The 23,363-nt window shown below is 37.4% G+C and overlaps 1 protein-coding gene across 3 annotated transcripts in view; it reads right to left on the bottom strand.

Annotated features, from left to right (window-relative positions):
• IKKbeta (inhibitor of nuclear factor kappa B kinase subunit beta) overlaps positions 1-18,537 on the bottom strand; it is a 131,230-nt gene extending 112,693 nt beyond the window's left edge. Inside the window, exons 1-2 of one of the 3 annotated variants that reach the window (XM_075376907.1) lie at positions 18,243-18,537; positions 3,444-3,658 (exon numbers count right to left, since the gene is read on the bottom strand). In XM_075376907.1, coding sequence (XP_075233022.1) covers positions 3,444-3,658; positions 18,243-18,360 — 333 coding nt within the window. In that variant the 5' untranslated portion in view covers positions 18,361-18,537. The remainder of the gene's footprint in view (positions 1-3,443; positions 3,659-18,242) is intronic. The other 2 variants (XM_075376904.1, XM_075376905.1) reach the window with 2 other exon arrangements.
• Positions 18,538-23,363: the final 4,826 nt, after the last annotated feature.

The following is a 23,363-nucleotide window of genomic DNA, read 5'->3' as shown; positions in this document are numbered from 1 at the left end:
CAGAACAAAAAAACCCAAAAAACCAATCCAAAATACAAACAAAAGCATGGAGCAATATAGACTACATCCTCTTGCAACAAGACCTACTTTCTCTAGACAATTAACCTGGCAGGATGCTTATGCACAATAATGCAAGCTGATAATTTTTATTAATTTAGTTTATTATTTATTATTAAAATTTGTATTATATTTAGAGGAGGAAATAAAAACAGGCAAAAATAATCACCTTGTATTACAGTATGCAAGCGTAATATCAGATTAATTTTCTGCAATAACTTGATTGTTTGTAACCAGATTTTTATAAATGAGATGCCATTTTCTTAAAAATTAAATGCTTAATAAATTTTGTATAAGTAAAAATTTGATCAAATAAATAATTACAAAGATACTTAAGATTAAAAAATTAAGATGGCCGCCATTTTGAAATTTTTGAAAGTAACATTTTCAAATTTTTTTATTTTGCAGAATAAGACACTAGGCTTAGATTTGCCAAATTTAATTACAGCAGATTTACCCATTCCTGTGAAATAATTATTTTGTTGAAAATCACAAAATGGCATCCAGAAGGAAAACAATAGGACTTACATCAATATGAACTATTTTCCTCATTTTGGTGTCCTGAAGGAGTACCTGAAGTTCGGGATATATGTCCCAGAACATCACATATATATATATATATACAAAGGCAATAACTTTTCACTTTTTTTTTCTAAGTTTCAACTTTTTAAAGTTGATACAAAATTAAGAAAGTCGATAGTTGTTTTTATTTGGGGCAGACTTCAAAATGTTGAAATTTAAAGAAAAACTGAAAAATTATCTTTCAATTTTCAGTGATTTTTTAAAGTACTTAATTTTAATTTTTCAAAAAAGTTTATTTTATAAATCAATCGGTTCAGTATAGGTAACATTAAACATTACTGAGAAGAAAAATGTTCAATTAATACACATTCATATAAAATCTACAGATATGTCTCGGTTGATATCTCTTGATTCAATCAACAGGTTGATAAATTGATATGCTTTTATTTGAATAATATTATCTTAGTGAAAGTCTACATCTGTAGGGAACATTTTGCACTAATTAGCTCATCAAAAGCTAGATTTAATAACTTAACTACTATTATTTTACACAACCTAATATTTTCAATAACTAATAAAACCACACATGGCTTCCTGCCAATAATAATACGTGGCTTTTTGCCAATATCTCTCAGTTTAAAGATATTGAAAGTATTATTATAAAGTAAACACACAAGAAGTAGTTTTGAACAATAATCTATCTTGGGGTCAGGAGGAAAAAATAAAGTTTTTATAACACAGCGTTCAGAAAGTCGCTCAACAGTATGCTTTAAAATTATGTGGTGCATTCTCTTTTGGATGCTACGGCCGAAAGTCCATCAAAGTCAACGCATAAGTTAGCACAGCAGCAAGGTATCAGATTTGCTACCGTAAAAAAAAGTTGTAAGAAAAGAACTGAAAATTTTCCCTACAAAATAATGTGTGTTCAAGAACTGAAACCTACAGATCATGTAAAAAGACTAAATTACTTTCAACAGTTTAAATGTTTTATCGACTAAAATTCCATAGGTATCCTCAAAATTACATTTTTTACAGATAAAGTGTGGTTTCAACCGGGAGGGTATATTACTTCACAAAATACTCAACTGTGGTCAACAACTAACCCCGTGAATTACATGAACAAAATTTACACAAAGTGAAAACTGAAGTCTGGGTTGGTGCGAGTAGAACGCACGTTGAGAGTCCAATCTTTTTTGAAAATACAGTTAACTGTGATCATTATTGTGCTGTTTTAATAAACTTCATTAGTCAGTTAACAAGTAGAAATCAGTCGCTGTGGTTCCAACAAGATGATGCCACAGCACACACAACTAACCGGTCAATGGCTTTGTTATGAAATGTCTTTGGTGAATGTATCGTTTCATTTCAAGGGGGTTTGTGACCTGCACAGTCACCCAATCTGAATCCCCCAGATTACTATCTATGGAGGACAGCAAAAAAAGCAGCGTATCGCAAGAGACCATGCATGATTGATGAACGAAAAACAGCATATGTATGAAACATTCCAGAACATCAGCTGGTTAGAGTGTTTGAAAATAAACTGAAATGTCTGCAGTGTTGTATTAATGTTGGAGGAGGTCATTTTCAACAACTTTTATAAACTATACCGGTTATTGTACCATCTGTTTCTATAAAATAATGAAATAATAATAAAAAAAGTTTAATCATTTCACTTCCACAATTCCAGAGTACAAAGCAACTTTCTAAAAATATTGAATTTGATTAAATAAAATGAAACGAAAATTAAAAACAATTGCACAGAAAGAAAAGAAATGCTGCAATCACGAAATTTTATTAAGATTACAAAACCAGAAAAGTCAGATAGAAACAAACCAAGATAAAAGACAAACTAGTTATAAACAGAAATCAAATTAGGATTTAGCCTACCTCCATACCTATTTAATCTCTACAAAAAAAAAAGAATTATAAGAAAGTCTTGGAGCATAAGAAATATCTACAAAGATCTAGTGATGTCAATGAACTTTTTTCAGAATCTGCATAGCTTAAAACTTAACCCCTCCTCTTATGAAATCATTAATAGAAAATTATTATTATTACTCTTAATTCTAATGTACAGAACCCTTTGATCCCTGAGCATAAAAATGTAACTTGTTGAAAACATAGCATTTTTACAGTCTTCTTTGGTCTAGTTAGCATGTGCTTTGGCTCGCAAGAGTCTTTTTTTTGCACACTGTTGGTGTTAAAAACTGTTTCTTAGCTTGTTTCTTGACGAGCTTTCCATCCACCTGCAAGAAGTGTCTAACAGTTGTCACATGTAAATCTGTTCAACTGGCTGCTAATTCTCAATTTAAGTCCACAGCAGATAATTTTGGATCAAGTTTACTTTTTCCCACTTACAACCGCCTGTGCTGGAGTAGTTTTTCTTTTACTGCCTCATTTGCCATTTACCTTTGAGGTGAAAAGGAACCAGTTTCTTTAAATTGTTTCAAGATAGCATTCACTGTCCCTACTCCTAAACCACACTCGGAAGCTTTTTGTCATTGTGCTATACTGACATCCTTAGAATGAAAAACAATTTTCAAACGCTATTTTGGAGTTATGTCTGTTATATTAAGACACACAGACCAAAAAATAATAAAATAAAATAAATAATTTTGTAATAAAAAATGAAATAAACTTTCACAAAACATGAAAACTGCTAAATAACAAAAGAACAAAAACCTCACATCACACAAACAACTTAAATAATGGATGTGATCAAGCAGTATAGCCACAACATAGAAATAAACAAAAAATTCCCTATGTTCGGATTAATTTGCAGGCTACTTTAATCATTATAAAATTTGTTACGTCTAATTCAGTACACTTATAAATAATTAATTAATAACATATTAACAACATACCTGTCTCAAGTCGCCCAAAGAACAAAATTCCATACTTAATATCGGCAATTCTGATTTCATGCTCCTAAATTCATCTGGCAATGGCAAAGAGCGTACAACATTACGATGTGATAACCGTTTCATTATATCAACTTCTTTACTCCAGCGTTCCTTTTGTTTTTTTGATATAATCTCCTTATTGGCACCGGCATTATCCCAACGACACTTCTTCAATGCTTAAAAAAAGAAAAATCATAAAATTTCAATTAAATATCTTAATAGAAAACAAAAATGTTCATTGAAATAAACTTCTAGTAAAATAATTATATCAATAACTGCATTAACACACAAAGAAAATGGCACCAACAGAAACCATCTTTTTTATGACGCACTATTAAGTTTACTAGACACTTCATAAATCAGAAAAAAATAAGTTAAATTCAAACGCATACATCAAACTCTTGAACATTTATTAAAAACTAATACACTCCTAATTATTAGGAATATAAGACAGATTGCTAGGATGACAGATGTTCCAGCCATTAGTAACAAGCTAAGAAAAGTAAGAAATAATCCAGGTAACTTATTTACAACGGTCTTTTTTAACTAAACACTTTTTCTCTTCACTAACATAAACTAGTCTAATTTAGACTAAAGGTCTAATCTAGACCTTCTCTTAAATTAATCTAATATAGATCTATGCCTCTAGGCCGTAGTAAAGTCAGAATTGCCCTACTGCACAAATTCATTCTTCTTCTGTTTAGAAAGCAGACTTCAAAACTTTTCAGTTTTGATGTACACTAATTCCCAAATCCAGTAAGTACCTCAATAGGTTATTCAGACATGCCCCAATTTAAATGATCAAGGGACTTACCAACACTCTTTAAAGGACTAAGTTATTAAGAAAAGATCTAACTTCTGGCCAGGCTAATCTATTTTTACCTGGATTACTAAGGGATTACCTTCTTCATTAAAAGATTGGTTTCCACTGATAAGGATGAAAACTGTTCATATTACGAAATCCGTAATCAAACTTGCATTTAATATTCATTTATCCAATTCTTCAGGAGAAAGCTAGAGGCTGTAAAAGCGGCAAGAAATCATCTCTCTTCTATTCCACTACAGCATTCTATAGTCCTCCAATAGCATAAGCTTTTATCTTTTAGATAATAGATAAGTTACTAATTTTTTTCTGAATAAAATGTAGTAGATGAAATAATTAATGATACTGATACTGTTTACTTAAATTTTAAGTCATTCTGATAAAATGTTAAGAAATTAACAAAATCATCAGATGTTTAATCATTTTATTCATTGTTTCTCTCCAGATTTTAGTAATTCAATTTTATTTTAATTACTTTCTAATCTGACTAAAACTTGTACCCGCCTTTTCTTTAATCATTAATTCAAACTACATCTAACTTCATCTAGCTATAAATATCAGTTTTATTAGACAATTAATTCACTACTAAGCTCAAGGTTTGTGGTAGGGAATATGATATGAAATATTTCTAACATATGAGAAATTCCAAACTGACCACAATTCAAATCTACAACCTTCTATCTGAAAACAATGATGCTATCACTCCATCCTAGATGTTGGCAGAATGGTTTGATATTTGTTACTGAATAATTGAAGCATTTGCTATATTTGATTTACAACTGGGAAAATGGTTTTTTCCTGTTGCTATAGTGTGATAAAGTGACAAATGAAGAGGTATTGCGGCAAATAGATGAAGAAAGTAGCATTTGGAAAAATATAGTTAAAAGAAGAGACAGACTTATAGGCCACATCCTAAGGCATCCTGGAATAGTCGCTTTAATATTGGAAGGACAGGTAGAAGGGAAAAATTGTGTAGGCAGGCCACGTTTGGAGTATGTAAAACAAATTGTTGGGGATGTAGGATGTAGAGGGTATACTGAAATGAAACGACTAGCACTAGATAGGGAATCTTGGAGAGCTGCATCAAACCAGTCAAATGACTGAAGACAAAAAAAAAAATAGTGTGTTACCAATGTTTTTTTATCAGCTGTATTCCAAATTGCAGTTAGTTTTACATATCACTTTCTTCACGTTGATTTTGTAAATAAGGTTTGTTTTATATACTTACTTTGCATCAAATTCGTTTAAAATATTTGTAACTTTTACAGTTAAAGTTGAATGTGCTCTATTTATTGTAATTAAATGTATTTAATTTACTGCTTTTTTTTGTAACCATTTGTTTGAGCTAATTGGTAAATAATATTACATTATTAATTTGTATCTTTTACATCTCGTGGTATTTTTAAAACTTCGGGGTATAGTCGGGGGGTCTCGGCCGCCCCCTGCTTGGCCCAACTCCAATAAGATAGGAGAGTGGTCCGAGCTGAGGTCTTCAAAAGGTTTCTTTAGGCACTGTCTGCTGCCCGTCCTAATTGGTTTGCTTGGTATTTCTCCCACCACCACACCATCGGTCGTCCTAAAGCATAAAACCGAATGTCTGTGCCACAAACGGCTACTGAGCCTCGAAACAGTTTAGCGACCAGTGTCCTAACTAGCTCGTAGAGCTAACCTAAATGCGTGAGTGGAAACTTATAAGGGTGCAAGTGGTAAGTTTACAACAGAGATGTCGTTTTCCTGGATGGTAGAAGGTGGTCCCAACATTAAATCAAAAATGACAGCTTCCAACTTGGCTTCATTTTATTACAAACTCTATAAACATTTTTGAATGGTTATTTGTATATTTAAAATTTCAGCAGTTACAGCAGTTGAGTGGCAAACATTCCAGTCCTATAATTGAAAGATCTTGTTCAGTTTGTAGTGTTAGTTGTCAACTAAACATTCTAAAAAAGTACTGTTCATGTTTTGTTCACAAGTGACTAAAACATTTTGCTTATAAACTGCAGTTACTTCATGGAATTAAACCTAACGATAAGCAACAAGAGTTCAATTTGTAACAATCATGTAAGAATTCGTATTTGTTGATGAATGACCTGCAGCAGATTTTATTTTCTAACACAGCAACATTCATGTTCAAGGAGTTGTGAATTACCATAAATGTAGAGTATGAGACTCAGAAAATTCACATGAATCAGAGGAATTCATCCATAACTATCCAAAAATGATTGTCTAGAGTGATATATATCATGCATAATAGAAATTTTGGGCAATTTCTTTCTATAAGCAGACTATTACAGGCATAGTGTACTTGTACATGTTGGAGAACTTTGTATTTTCGCAGACTGAAAATATGGAGGGCCTAATTTTTCAGGATGGAACCTCTCCACATCTTGCAGAAGTTATGCGGATTGCACTCAATGAAAGTTCCCACAAGGTGGAATAAGTGGAGAAGCTCTCAACATTTGGCCATCATAAAGTTTCAATCTGATGCCAAAAAAATCCAATCACTTGACCACCTGCGTAAAAGAAAAACAGTATCTGTGGAAACGATTCCAGCAAACATATTCACCAGAGGGTGTAATAAGATGGATTATTGATTAGACATCTTCAGGACTGTAAACAGTGCTCATATTGAGTTACATTAAAAGTAAAAAACTTTAGACTTTGTACTTTTATGTAAGAAAAGACATGCATTTGTAACTCTAAACATAAAGAAAATTTAATTTAAAACTGCAGAGTACTTTTTCAGACAACCTGTACATTGATGTACAAGAATTTTATAATAAAAATGTATTAAAATTTTACCCCTTTTTTTTATTTAACAGTAAAATAATGCAGCAATAAATTTAATTTTCATTGTAATAGCTGTAACATTACATTTTACCTTTTTTACTGGCAGTAATTCTAAGCAATTACTTGATTAACTTCGATTTTGTTCGTACTTTAATATACTTTAGCAGATATGCTTAGGGCCAGGAAAACATAACATCTAAATGTTGGAAAGCAGATGACCCGTGCAAGGTCCAAAGTTCAAACCACATTATCAGTACTCTAATCAATTTTCTAAGTTTTCTGAGTTATCAAGATTCTGATCTGTTCTGTGAAGAGAGGTTAGGGTTAAGGTTAGAGTTGGATTTAAGATTGCAGTTAAGGTAAAGGTTTTTTGTTATTTGGCAAGGGTTTTCGGTATTTTTTACAGATAGTTGGACTGGTAACTGTTGGAGTTTTTTTTTTGGTAGTACTTTTTAATTTTTCTCGAGTTTTGGATGCTGGACTAATTTTTAATAGATTTTTAGATATCGGCCTTATTGCCATTGGCAATGGGGTCTATAATTGACTGTTCATTAGTGACACAAGTTAGTGCGGGTTAGTCGTCTGTGAGTTGGAAAGTTGTTCACTTTGCTGAATTTGTTATCTCTTGTCAATAACATTCTTGTTCTTAATAACTATTATTTATTATCGGTTTTGATAGCGTGGACTTTTACACTCTAGTTTGAGGATAAACTTCTGATACTGAAATTAATTTTTATTTTGTTTCTTATCAGTATTGATAATACAGCTTTGATTTTTAGCTTAAATAAACAAGCTACATTTAACAAATCAAACTACCATTGCGAAGGAAAAGCCAGTTAAAGTGGTTGAGAACGCTCTGGAGGCTACGACGATGAGCCAGGAGGATGTGAAGGTCACTCCTGTGCAGGCTGCTTCTATTCCGAAGGTAGTCCCTACACTGGAGGTTGTCCTTAAGCGGGATGTTACCGGCCCATCGGTGGCAAGTGTTTGGATGGGTGGGCTTCCACCTAAGCCTTACTACAGGCGGCAGGAGAGGAGCCAAGAGAATAAAAGCTAGGCAATCCTCCACTGAGGATGAGGAGGCTCCCTCCCACCTAGATAAAACTGTGAGGAAACTTGAGCACCTTGCTAAAGAGCTCATTAAAAACATAGATAAAAACATGAAGAGGACAATTAAAGATACTGAGTTAGAATTGGGCAACACGGTCAAAGACCTGAGAAAGGTGATTAAAGCCATTACCGTCTCACATGGGTTTAAAAAGACATCAGAGGCTGCGTCACAGATGGTTGTTCTACTGGATGTCCAATTCCGGACTGGCTAGACAGTGGAGTCCCGCTCAATCAAATGGTGTATTTCATTAATACGACTTGGCCTAGAAACTATAAGAACACCAGGATTGGAGTGCCAGATAGAAGTGAAGGCGCCTTGAATACACGGCAGTTGTAGACATCAATATCTTGGAGCTTAAACTTATAGACAGCCTGGCTGCTACTGTTGATGAAAGCTGGAATCTGTGAAGGCGAGAGTTGGCAGGGTGTATTATTACTCCTGCTACCTCTCATCCAATATACCCTTTGAAGCTTATTGAGAGATCCTGGCTGTTCATGCTAGGTACATTTCTGCTCATCGGCCGGCGTTATTAGGAGGTGACTGCAATACTTGGTCTACATCCTGGGGATCTGTCAGGGCAGATCCACGGGGTAGGCTACTTAATCATGTCATTGCAGAACTGGATATAGTGGGTATGAATGTAGGGTGAAACTTCACATTCAAAAAGGGGAGACTGGTTCTATTGTTGATGTCACATTTGCCTCCTCAACGCTGGCTCCGAGAATTCGAGACTGACGTGTCTACAAAGATTTCACCGCCACTGAACATCGGGCAGTGACTATGACTTTAACTAACCCTGGTATTGGTGGAGATGGAAGGATTGTTGAACAGGGCTAGAGCACCAGAGGTATGGATCAGATTGCCTTTCTGAAAAATCTGAATCTGCGGATTGTGAATGAAGCCCACAATGCAGAAGTCAAAGCCACTCACTTGGTCGATTTGTTGGTGCGTTCATGTAGTCTACAGCTCCCTAGAAAATACAGTAGGAGAGGTCGTCCTCCGGTATATTGGTGGACAGCTGAGATAGCCTAAAAGCGAAGGGAGTTGCTTACTGGCCAGGCGTGCGGCAACGAGGTCGTATCTCTATTCGGCTAAGTCTGTATATTTGGCCTTATATAAGGAGAAAAATAGAGAAGTGGCATGGCTGGTAAAGGTTACGAAGAGGCAATGTTAAAGACGCTTAATTGAAGAGAAAGAGACGGACTCTTGGGGAAAACCCTACAGGTTGTTAGTGAGGAAAGCATTGAAACCCAGAACACCAGTGACCCGAATTGCGACAGAGGTATAACTTTTTTCCCCCTTCCCATTGGGACTGGACCTAGACCAGCGAAGCACGACTCAATCCCAAGGGTGCCTTTGTTCTAACCTCCCGAGTGACCATGCTGGACCCGACTACGCAATTCCCAGCACAGAGTACCACCCGGTCGGCCGGGACTGGATCTTTTCTAATGCCTTGCCTTTAAGCGGAAGTCCCCCTAGAGGGACCTCCACCCGGGACTCTGGTCTTCCTTTATGCCTTGCCACTAAGTGGAGGACCCCCCTAGAGGACCCTCTACCCTCTTTTCATTTTAACCCCCTGAAGTCCCCTTTCACTCATCGGCCATGAGACACCTTGGCATCCAACGCCTCCTGAAAGGGGGTATCCACCCAACCCCTAATCTAGAAACCTCAAATCTCCGTTTTCGACGTCCCCCTATCATCCTCCCCATCTTCCACTTCCTCCCTAGCCTTAGCTCTCATTATACGAATGACCATATTACTAAAGGCGTTCCAATTCCGCCGATTAAACAACATCGTTTCCATCACGTTATGCACTATCGACTAAACCTCCACCAATGGAGTGATTGCACCAATAACATGCTCCACCTCTCTCCTCTCCATCACTGTGGAACACCGTGTGCTCCACTGTATCACTCTCTCCGCAGTAAAGGCACCCGACCTCCTCCTCTTTCTGTCCCACAGATACTTGTTGAAGCAGCCGTGACCGGTCAGGAACTGCGTCATCTCATAGGTTAACTCGCCATACCTTCTGCCCAGCCATGGTTTGATCTGAGGGATCAGCCTTCTCGTCCAGATTCCTACCTGCGCCCTTTCCCAACGATGCTGCCACTTCATCAGCGTATCTCGCTTAGCTTGACCTTTTGGGCAAACCAGCCGAACTCTCCTACGTCCTTCGCTATCAGATCTAAAGGTGGCATAGCCGCTATTACTAAAATTTCTTCCGTCGAAACAGTTCGGTACGACCGCGCCACCCCAATTGCCAACGGCCTCTGCAAAGAGGAGAGCAATCTCGTTCTCACAATCCTCTAATCTAACGCTCTCCTCCAGAACGGCGTACAAAACAACGCACCTAGCCACCGATGCTAATAATCTCCTCTTCGCTGTGCTAGGCCCGCCATCCTACTAAACAATCGCCCCCACAGTCTTACGGCCATTCTTCACCGCTTCCACTACATGCGGCAGAAAAGAACACTTGTCATCTAGCGTTACTCCCAGGTATTTAGCCCTGGACGCATACAATCTACGTGCCTCCTACTGATAAACTAATCCTCCGGAGCCATAGTTTTACAGTCATTAATACCAACTGCGATTCCTCCAACGCTAGATGGAGCTGTCGCTCCCGTAACCAATCGTGAACCATCTTCTGCCTCGTTCTCCCGGGCCATAACCTCCTCCTCCGTTTTAGCGGTAACGACCAGGGAGAGATCATCTGCAAAACCAGTTGGCGACACCCCGTCTGGAAAACCTAACCGCAGCAGCCCATTATAAGCGATACACCACAAGAGCGGGCCAATGACCGACCCTTGCGGCACTCCTGCCTCCATTCCAATCCCAATTGGAGCCCCTCCTTCTACATTGCCTACCACTGCCCTACCATTAAAGTAATCCTGCACAAGCCTGTACAAATACGGGCTGATCTTCCACCTCTATAGTTCCTGGAGAACCCACCCGAACGGTAGCGAATTAAGTAGACGCATTCATTACATCCAGCAACACTACCGCCGGTATAGCCCGGGTGTTCTAGGTACCACTAGTTGCCTCATCAACCACCCGCGTTACTCTCGCAACAGCCTACACTGCAGTACGGCTCTTGCGGAAACCGAATTGGTATTCACTTAGTCCCTCACCGGCTTCAATCTCGAAACTCAGCCGTTCCGCCATCATCCGTTCAAACAACTTTGTCATACAACTTAAAAGGCACAACGGCCTGTACCCGATGGGGTCATTCTTCTCCCTACCACCCTTCCGTAGCATAACCAACCACCCCACTTTCCGCACCTTCGGAATCATACCATCTACCAGTATCTTATTAAACGCAGATAACACCATCTCCGGCATCGCCATTGCCATTGCCGCCACCACCTCATTGGGTATTTCATTTAGTCCCGGACTTTTCCGCCTACTGATTTTCATCACCGCACTTCTTAATTCCATCTAATCAAACTTCTCTCTCTTACTGCTCATAATTTCTTTCTTAAAAAGCTTTCCGACACCTCCTTAATTAAATAGCCTCCTTAAATAGTGCCGTACGGCAAGACTCGGAAATCACCTCCGTTAAAAACTCCGACGAAATGTCACCGAGGTGACCCAAACGCTCTTGTACAATATGTTGTGCCCTCTCAATGCCCAATGCACACCACTCTTCTTACTTGTACATCAACCCCTCGTGACCATGAGGCCCCCAGTTCAAAATAGATCACTTAATGATCACTAAGCGACTCTTCCTGCTGAAACACCTCCCAACCTCTAGTCGACCTGGCCAGTCTCGGTGAAACAAACGTCAAGTCTATGAACGACGATCCAGTACTCTGGACCAGGGTTGGAAGCTTACCATCGTTTAGGCAGATGAGCCCCAACCCCGCCATCACTTCCTCCAGCTGTCTACCTCTCACGTCACTCCTCTCTCCACCTCATAACACGTTTTTAGCGTTAAAATCCCCCGCTATTAAAACCTCCTTGCGGGAGGCCCTTCTCACTCTACTAACGCCATCTAGCACCGTCTCAAAATCCTTCATTGGCACATTTGAAGACACATATACACTATAAATTATCATTTCCGAGGTCTCAACCCAGACATAACCTTCGCCCAAACCATGTCTCACAAAAGACACACTTACTTTCGCTAGACATAGGGCGGCACCTTCAGCTACATCATGCCACCAACCCTCCTGTTCTAGCCGTCTCAAATTCAGTTCGGACACTAACATCAAATCAACATCCTTCCGCCTAGCAATCTCAACAACCGAATCATGTGAGGCGGCACAATGAGGGGCGTAACTGAGGAACTCTTTCCCTACGGAGATGTGGCAGTGATTGATGTGTTGCCTGATATGGGGGCACTGCCGTTCTTTGAAGTAAGGGAGCTCAATTCAGTGACGTTGGAGCTGACCCTGAGGTGATTTTATACAACACCTGTTTGAAGGAGGAAGTATTCCCTTTGAGGTGGAGGCGCCAGCCCCTGGTCTTGATTCCGAAACCCGGAAAGGACTTGGCGTTGCCGTCCTCCTATCAGGTACCACCTTGGCCTTTATCTATGACAGACAAATTGGCCAAAAGGTTTTTGAAAGAATGATACTGTAACGGTTAACCTCTGCCCGGTGGAGGGAGCAGGTGGACTCCACCGAAATCAGTATGGTTTCATTAAAGGCCGATCTGCACTGGCTGCTGTTGCAGATGTACGGGGTTTTGCGGAGCGAATCATTGCTGGCCGCCGGAGATGCAAAGGAAGTGCTTTCTGGTCGCACTGGATGTGAGGAATGCGTTTAACAGTATTTCCCACGTCGCGATCAGACAAGCGCTTGAAAGGTTTCGAGTTCCACTATACTTAGTTCGGATCATCTGCTTGTATCTTACAGGCAGATGTATCATATGTGATGTTGATGGTGACATTCTCGAACGTGTAGCGGACAGAGGAGTATCCCAGGGGTCGGTCCTAGGACCGACCCTCTGGAATATAATTTACGACGGAACGTTTAGTGTATCACTGTCTCCGAAGGTGATGATCATAGGCTATGCAGATGATTTATTACTTGTTATCGAAGCAGATACACGGAGGGAGGCTACCTCGAAGATCAGCGACTGCTATTACTCTGTTACCACTTGGATGGTGGGAGCTGGACAGAAGACGGCGTCGGAAAAAATCGAAATGGTTGTTATTTCCTCTGCTAAACGCAGGCCAACAGTGACGACTGAGTTAGAGGGTAGAAGAATTAAATCTAAGGCTGCAATAAAATAATTGAGCGTTTGGATCGATGCTACTGAGATTTGGCAAGCATGCTCTTGAAGCCTCTGAAAAGGCAGAGAGAGTTATGCACTATATTGCAGGCATTTTGCCAAATTTAAGAGACCCAGAGAAATAGAGGAGGAGGCTACTCAACGGAGTGGGATACACCACCTTACTGTGTTGTGCTGAAATTTGGACGGATGTTATTAAATATAGGAAGTACAGGCATATTGGAGGCTCTCCATAGGAAGTGTCTCAGGGTTGCAACAGCCTATAGGAGTGTCTCCTTGGAGGCCTTGAAGGTCATTTCCAGGTTGCTCCCAATTGACTTCGTGATTATGCAAAGGAAGAGGATGCGCGAATACAGAGCTATGACCTCAGCTGAAAAGAAAGAAGAGAGTGTAGCAATTACTCTGGAAATGTTAAGGAATTGGCAGGAGTTGGTACTGCTATGCGAAGGGCCAATGGATCCTACAGGTTGATACGCGATATTGGGAGATGGTCTGGGAGAACCCATGGTTCGATGGATTTTAATCTTACTCAGCTGCTGGCAGGCCATGGGGGATTTAGGGCGTATCTCTATACGTTTGGGTTGTACCATTCAATCCAACCCTGCAAACAGGGACAGCTGCCCTGCTTGTGGGGTTGAAGAGATGCCTTTTCACGTATTTTTCGCTGTTCTAGATTTGTGGTAGAGTGAGGAAATCGTGGATGCTATTAACAAAAAGGAAATTTTTGAATCTGAGGACCTCCAGGAAATTATGTTAACCAGTGATGATGGAGAAATTACATTCTGTCGAAGAATGCCGCAGGTTCAATAGAGGCCCTGGGATCCCGGTACGAGGGACAGGGCCGCAGACGAGCGTCTAGAGGACCCCCCGATCTTGTGGGGCTCGGCTGGATGCAATGAAGCCGCGGCCACTCCACAGGCTGGGGTCCCTGGGGCTTCCTCCACTTCCGAGCTAAAGCAGATGGCATGTAAGTATGCGTATGGTAAGTATAAGTGTTGCAAGAGTTGTTGGTGTGCGTGTGTTTGTGCGCGGGTAGTGTATACGTGCTTACCCACCGGGTTGGTCTAGTGGTGAACGCGTTTTCCCAAATCAGCTCGGAAGTCGAGTGTTCCAGCGTTCAAGTCCTAGTAAATCCAGTTATTTCTACACAGATTTGAATACTAGATCGTGCATACCAGTATTCTTTGGTGGTTGGGTTTCAATTAACCACACATCTCAGGAATGGTCGAACTGAGAATGTACAAGACTACACTTCATTTACACTCATACACCACCTCATCATCCTCTGAAGAATTATCTAAACGATAGTTACTGGAGGTTAAACAGGAAAAAGAAAAAAAAGTGTATACGTGCTGGTATATTTGGTTCAAGTGTGTTTGGTGTTATTTTGAGCTGGTTTTTTAGTTATGCATGAATCTGTTTTTATGTGTGTGTGTGTGTGTGTGTGTGTGTGTGTGCCTTGCTATCTATTTTGTTCTCTCTCTCTGTCTCTCTCTCTATCTCTCTCCCTCCCCATCCACCCCCTCCCACCCTTTCCCTCTCACTCACTCTCTCTCTCTGTCTCTGCCTCTGTCTGTCTGTCTGTGTGTGTGTGTGTGTGTGTGTGTGTGTGTGTGTGTGTGTGTGTGTGTGTGTGTGTGTGTGTGTATGTGTAACCCCCCCTCCTGAAGTAATGCTTTATCAGCTATTTCCAGAAAGGGCTAATCGCCAAGGGTGGAGGTTTAGTCGGTAGTGCGCAGGAATACACACGCCTTTTTAACTATCTTGCAGAACCTCTTATAGCGAGTCTGACACTGCTTCGGCGCCTGTAAATGGAGTTCCTCCACATCTTAAATAAAAAAAAAAAAGTTAGAGTTAAGATTACGTTTTTGTGGAGAGAGGTTATGGATAAATTACGTAGATATGGCAATACTTAACCAATCTTACAGGACACTTGGCCAAATTTGTTTAAACAGAAATATAGTCACTACAGAGAGAGACACGACCACATTTTCTGTGCTATAAGTCATGTGTATAACACACACCATCTACTCATGGAAGAGGGCTGTTCATATTCATTTGTTTTCTTTGTCCTCTTGTGTAATGTAAACTCCTATCATCTTCTTCTTTCTTCTTATTTATTAATGAACCAGCTGATCTTAATTATTGTTAGAATTAATTATATCAATTTACTTTCCTTTAAGATGTTTTAGCAACATCACTAAATCTTTATTGTTCTAGCTAAACATATTTGATATATATTTAAAATGTGAACTTAACAAAAAACATAAATTATTATAACTCATTACAATGCTTAATAAATGAAATGTAAATTTTGAAAGTAAATAACAGAAGCGATTATTAATAATCGGTTATCCAGCATTACTTAATGTATATAGTTTACACATTCAACGAATTGCTCCGCAGTTGAAATTGTTGTACAGACAGATAGATCTCTCTATTCCTGGAAGAGGACAATCAATCATCTTCAATGGCTGACTATGAGTTCAACTTAGACAAGTATGAAGATTAGTTTATGTTATTCCTTTCTACACAAAACTCTAACCTAATCTTAAACCTAACATTTCTCCACAGATCTTCAACCTCTCCCCAAAGAATGGATCAGCATCTCAACAGGTCACTATAACTCACACAACTGATTGCTAATTGCTTAGAATACTGAAAACATGGTGCAGACCTTGCAAGCATCACCCGTTACCCAAACCTGCTGATTTCCTGATCCTGCACATATCTACTACAGTATATTAACCCTAAAGTGTGTTCTGCCATTATATGAACGCACAATGACATACAATCATATGGTGCTATCTACTGATCTTATTCTTAATTAAATTAACTTTTAGTAAATAAAGTATTGTGTTACAAGGATTGATGAATATTTTCATACATTTCTTTTCCTGTGTGACCGACTTTCTTCATGAAAATCAGCTGTTTGATTTCAAGTTTGAAAGTTTAGAGGTTAGAAATTCAGCCCCTGAATCTTGTCATGTTTACATCTTTTTAATTGCTATTTATTTTTGTTTAGAAATAGTAATGTGTGATATGAAATATGTTTGTTTAATAAGTTTAGCAAATAAATTTTCCATATTTCTAAACAAATACATGTGCAACTGATTCTGTGTTTTACATGAACAACTCTACATTTTATTGTAATTCCTAAACAATATGGAAAAACTCACGCTACAGTCAACCAACTTTCTTTTAGGTTAACTCTATTTAACCCACCGGGTTGGTCTAGTGGCGAACACGTCTTCCCAAACTAGCTGATTTGGAAGCCGAGAGTTCCAGCATTCAAGTCCTAGTAAAGCCAGTTATTTTTACATGGATTTGAATGCTAGATCGTGGATACCGGTGTTCTTTGGTGGTTGGGTTTTAATTAACCACACATCTCAGGATTGGTCGAACTGAGAATGTACAAGACTACACTTCATTTACACTCATACATATCATCCTCATTCATCCTCTTAAGTATTATCTAAATGGTAGTACCGGAGGCTAAACAGGAAAAAGAAAGAGGTTAACTCTATTTACTGAACTTATTGAGAAAGATAAATTGCCAAATAAAATGTCACCAAAACCTGGTCATCCACCAACCCAGTCACCCCGATCTAGATTTACTGAAAGATACTTTATACAGAACATTCCTCCATCAGGTAAAAATGCAGGGCCTCAGAAAAGATGTGTTTGTTACAAAAATGGAAATAGGAAAGATAGCTATTACTGGTGCCCAGAATGTGAAGCAGAACTATGTACAGGAAATTGCTTCAAGATTTATCACACACAATCTAATTTTTATGATAAATTACATTTCAATATATTATTTTGCACGCTCAAAAAATGTATATTTCTGATAATTACACTTTTAAAGATGCATCTTGAAAGTTAAAATACAAAATACTGCTTAATAGTTATAAAATATTACTTTAAAGGTATTAGGTACTAAATAAATAGCCAGTTTAGAATAAAATAATTCATGCACATGGGGTATAGACACACTGCAGTATATTAACACATTGAAGGGTTAAAGTATTAAAACGAATTGAAGTTGATCGAGTAATTGCTCAAATCACCATATTATTTTTCCCTACTCATTAAAATGCACATTTCAGTGCATGTCAGATAATTTAAATATATAATATATAACTACAAATGGTGAAGTATAAGTAAAAAATCAAAAGCTTACTGATACAAACAATGACACTATTTCTGCTGAAGTCTTCCAATATTAAACATAGATATTATTATGATATAATAAAAATAATTAATAATTATTTTTTAATAATAACAATAATAATAGTAATAATTTTTTTTATTAATAATGATTTTTACAGGAATCACAAAATATGGTAAAAAATTAAATTAAATATGTTGAAATTATGATAGAGAAATAATAAAAACTGAAGGGGCAAGAAGAAAAAAAACAGTGATTTTTGTTTTTAGAGAGCCACACAAAATTGGTGATGTAAATTGTGTTGAAACTTTAAAAATTAAGAGGCAGACCTGCAAGAATCATAGAAAGAATGTAACTTGGTTGATTACATATTCAGAACTCCAGGTTTAATTTAACAAAGTAATGGTATAAATATAGAATAAAAACTAAATCGTAAATCAATCAATGGGGGTAAGGAATGTCAAGGGATAAATGAGAATCGATGGATCTTTCGAATCAGATTTATGAATAATAAATAAAAACTTAAAATTAATAGCAGGGTCAACGTACTTAAAAGTTTTTTTTAGAATATTTCTTAAATATATATATATATATAATCCTATAAAAAGCGATAATTTATTTAAATATTACCTAGATAGTGATTGTTGACAGTATTTTTCCACAAGGTAACTATTCCGAATCCTCCGCAGCCAAGTACTCTGTCCCTCACCCAGGATCCATAAATAATTAAATCATCTACACCAGACATTTTGCGATAATGCACTCAGTCAATGAAAATAATTGAAGCTTATATGCAACATAATAAAGATTAAAATAACCAGTAAGATCCCTTAATCATGAAACTTTACTATGCAAGTATACTATGCAAGTATGAATTATCTTATTCCTGGAATTCTGGTATTCTATACGTAGGGCTAACAGAATACAGCTTATAGACCATCGAATTCCTAAATCGATCGATTTAGCATATAATACGATCGATAGAATAAATTTTCTTTATCGATTATTATTTGATTTTTATCGATATACTTTTTTCTTTCAGGTAGTCAAAATGTACGTTTTCATTGTTTCCTGGTTTAACTTTTGAGGCAGAACTGTTACTCTGTTCACCAAATTTACTCATTATTTTGAACACAATTTTTTTTTTGTCTTCAGTCATTTGACTGGTTTGATGCAGCTCTCCAAGATTCCCTATCTAGTGCTAGTCGTTTCATTTCAGTATACCCTCTACATCCTACATCCCCAACAATTTGTTTTACATACTCCAAACGTGGCCTGCCTACACAATTTTTCCCTTCTACCTGTCCGTCCAATATTAAAGCGACTATTCCAGGATGCCTTAGTATGTGGCCTATAAGTCTGTCTCTTCTTTTAACTATATTTTTCCAAATGCTACTTTCTTCATCTATTTGCCGCAATACATCTTCATTTGTCACTTTATCCACCCATCTGATTTTTAACATTCTCCTATAGCACCACATTTCAAAAGCTTCTAATCTTTTCTTCTCAGATACTCCGATTGTCCAAGTTTCACTTCCATATAAAGCGACACTCCAAACATACACTTTCAAAAATCTTTTCCTGACATTTAAATTCATTTTTGATGTAAACAAATTATATTTCTTACTGAAGGCTCGTTTAGCTTCTGCTATTCAGCATTTTATATCGCTCCTGATTCGTCCATCTTTAGTAATTTTACTTCCCAAATAACAAAATTCTTCTACCTCCATAATTTTTTCTCCTCCTATTTTCACATTCAGTGGTCCATCTTTGTTATTTCTACTACATTTCATTACTTTTGTTTTGTTCTTGTTTATTTTCATGCGATAGTTTTTGCGTAGGACTTCATCTATGCCGTTCATTGTTTCTTCTAAATCCTTTTTACTCTCGGCTAGAATTACTATATCATCAGCAAATCGTAGCATCTTTATCTTTTCACCTTGTACTGTTACTCCAAATCTAAATTGTTCTTTAACATCATTAACTGCTAGTTCCATGTAAAGATTAAAAAGTAACGGCGATAGGGAACATCCTTGTCGGACTCCCTTTCTTATTAGGGCTTCTTTCTTATGTTCTTCAATTGTTATTGTTGCTGTTTGGTTCCTGTACATGTTAGCAATTGTTCTTCTATCTCTGTATTTGAACCCTAATTTTTTTAAAATGCTGAACATTTTATTCCAGTCTACGTTATCGAAAGCCTTTTCTAGGTCTATAAACGCCAAGTATGTGGGTTTGTTTTTCTTTAATTTTCCTTCTACTATTAATCTGAGGCCTAAAATTGCTTCCCTTGTCCCTATACTTTTCCTGAAACCAAATTGGTCTTCTCCTAACACTTCTTTCACTCTCCTCTCAATTCTTCTGTATAAAATTCTGGTTAAGGTTTTTGATGCATGACTAGTTAAACTAATTGTTCTGCATTCTTCACATTTATCTGCCCCTGCTTTCTTTGGCATCATAACTATAACACTTTTTTTGAAGTCTGATGGAAATTCCCCATTTTCATAAATATTACACACCAGTTTGTATAATCTATCAATCGCTTCCTCACCTGCACTGCGCAGTAATTCTACAGGTATTCCGTCTATTCCAGGAGCCTTTCTGCCATTTAAATCTGTTAATGCTCTCTTAAATTCAGATCTCAGTATTGTTTCTCCCATTTCATCCTCCTCAACTTCCTCTTCTTCCTCTATAACACCATTTTCTAATTCATTTCCTCCGTATTACTCTTCAATATATTCCACCCATCTATCGACTTTACCTTTCGTATTATATATTGGTTTACCATCTTTGTTTAACACATTATTACATTTTAATTTATGTACCCCAAAATTTTCCTTAACTTTCCTGTATGCTCCGTCTATTTTACCAATGTTCATTTCTCTTTCCACTTCTGAACACTTTTCTTTAATCCACTCTTCTTTCACCAGTTTGCACTTCCTGTTTATAGCATTTCTTAATTGCCGATAGTTCCTTTTACTTTCTTCATCACTAGCATTCTTATATTTTCTACGTTCATCCATCAGCTGCAATATATCGTCTGAAACCCAAGGTTTTCTACCAGTTCTCTTTATTCCGCCTAAGTTTGCTTCTGCTGATTTAAGAATTTCCTTTTTAACATTCTCCCATTCTTCTTCTACATTTTCTACCTTATCTTTTTTACTCAGACCTCTTGCGATGTCCTCCTCAAAAATCTTCTTTACCTCCTCTTCCTCAAGCTTCTCTAAATTCCACCGATTCACCTGACACCTTTTCTTGAGGTTTTTAAACCCCAATCTACATTTCATTTTCACCAAATTATGGTCGCTATCAATGTCTGCTCCAGGGTAAGTTTTGCAGTCAACGAGTTGATTTCTAAATCTTTGCTTAACCATGATATAATCTATCTGATACCTTGCAGTATCGCCTGGCTTTTTCCAAGTGTATATTCTTCTATTATGATTTTTAAATTGGGTGTTGGCAATTACTAAATTATACTTCGAGCAAAACTCTATAAGTCGGTCCCCTCTTTCATTCCTTTTGCCCAGCCCGTATTCACCCAGTATATTTCCTTCCTTGCCTTCTCCAATGCTTGCATTCCAATCTCCAACTATTATTAAATTTTCATCTCCTTTTACGTGTTTAATTGCTTCATCAATCTCTTCGTATACACACTCTACCTCATCATCATCATGGGCGCTTGTAGGCATATAGACGTTAACAATCGTTGTCGGTTTAGGTTTTGATTTTATCCTTATTACAATGATTCTATCGCTATGCGTTTTGAAATACTCCACTCTCCTCCCTATCTTCTTGTTCATCACGAAACCTACTCCTGCCTGCCCATTATTTGAAGCTGAGTTAATTACTCTAAAATCACCTGACCAAAAGTCGCCTTCCTCTTCCCACCGAACCTCACTAATTCCTACTATATCCACATTTGTCCTACCCATTTCCCTTTTTAAATTTTCTAGCCTACCAACCTTTTTTAAGCTTCTAACATTCCACGCTCCGACTCGTAGAATGTTATTTTTTAATTTTCTGGTGACCCCTTCCTTAGTAGTCCCCACCCGGAGATCCGAACGGGGGATTATTTTACCTCCGGAATATTTTACCAAGGAAGGCGCCTCCATTATTGCTATGTGAAAATGCAGAGAGCCACATTTTCTTGGAAAAAAAGCAGCTGTAGTTTTCCATTGCTTTCAGCTGCGCAGTACTCAGAGGATTGAGTGATGTTGATACGGCCGTTTAAGTCGTCCTGACTCACGCCCCTAACAACTACTGAAAGAGCTGCTGCCCTCTTTCAGGAATCATTCCTTAGTCTGGCTCTCAACAGATACCTCTCCGATATGGTTGCACCTTCGGTCCAGCTACTCTGTATCCCTGAGCACTCAAGCCCCCTCACCAACGGAAAGGTCTCATGATTCATAGAGGAGGTTGAACACAATACCCTTTGTATAATTTACAGAGGAGTGCATCTTCAATTTCGTTAAGTATCGATTTTTAAAAAAATTCAAGTCATTCTAATGGAAGAATATATATAAAATAATATTATTTATCTTTAATTATTTCAGTACGAACAGCGAAACTAATTATATCATTATCTATTATTGTAAATTATTTGCATATAAAAAAGCACTGTTCATTGTGTAAAAGCATTAATTTTTTTCTAAACACCCGACATTGTATTAATAGTAACTAAAAAATATTCCCTATTAAAATAGTTTTAAAAAACTCATTTGCGTAATGGAAACAAAACTAATTAGTTTAGACAAAGAATTAAAAATCAGATCTTTCTTATACTTATTTTTACCTCCTTGTACAAAGTACAATCGCGAAAAATTTCGGTTTTCAAATTGCAACGGAAATAACCATTTTGACTATAACTGAATCCATTTTGACTAGTTTCGGCGTGACGTTGTAGGTATATATACTATGTATCTCGTATAACTCTTTTTTTGTTTAACCTCCGGGACCACCGTGAGGTATTACTTCAGAGGATGAGATGAATGATTTGTAACGTGTGTGAAAATAACATGCGTGACCTGGATTCGAACCCGCGACCTCCGGAAAAACTCAAGGAGCGTCTTGGCTACCCAAGGAGCCACTCGCGTCACGGAGGCCGGCATCTTGCATAACTCAAAAACAATTAGCCGTATTATGTTGAAATTTTGGATTTAGGACTGTTGCAACATCTAGTTGTGCAGCTCCCCTTTTGATTGTCATCGACTGAACCACAAGCATCCAAAAAAGCCCAAAATCCAAAAAAAATGGATTTTGGACTTTTTCTTAATTGTAATAATAAGCCCTCATCGAGAACATTTCAACTATATAATATCATAAGCGGTACTTATTTTCGTTGGTTATAGCCAAATAAAATTTAAATTAATGAAATATTTGGATCTTACGAGGAAAGGCACATCGGTTCAAATCAGACATCTCCTTTTTTCTTTTAACTTTATTTCTAAATTTAAATAAATTTATTTATTAGTAAATTATTGACCTCTGACTGTAAAAAATTCTTAACGATGAATAACAATTCAATAATAACAAAAAAAAAAAAATATCAGAAGTTATTAATGAAATAAAATTTTACGTACTTTTCACTTTAAAAAAAAAAAAAAAGTGTATATGTAATTTAATAGGCGTACAAGGAAGTCAAGTGGTGACCACGTCAGTTTATTACAATAGAACTTTTTAAAATAAGCTTTCTAAAAATATATTACACTCCTTGCAAAATTTATTTGAAAATCTATCGGATAAAGTGATGAAACC

Source organism: Lycorma delicatula, chromosome 10, assembly GCF_047948215.1.
Source record: "Lycorma delicatula isolate Av1 chromosome 10, ASM4794821v1, whole genome shotgun sequence".
NCBI classification, from domain to species: domain Eukaryota; kingdom Metazoa; phylum Arthropoda; class Insecta; order Hemiptera; family Fulgoridae; genus Lycorma; species Lycorma delicatula.
The sequence above is the reverse complement of the archived record's forward strand: the minus strand, read 5'-3'. Positions and strand labels throughout refer to the sequence as shown.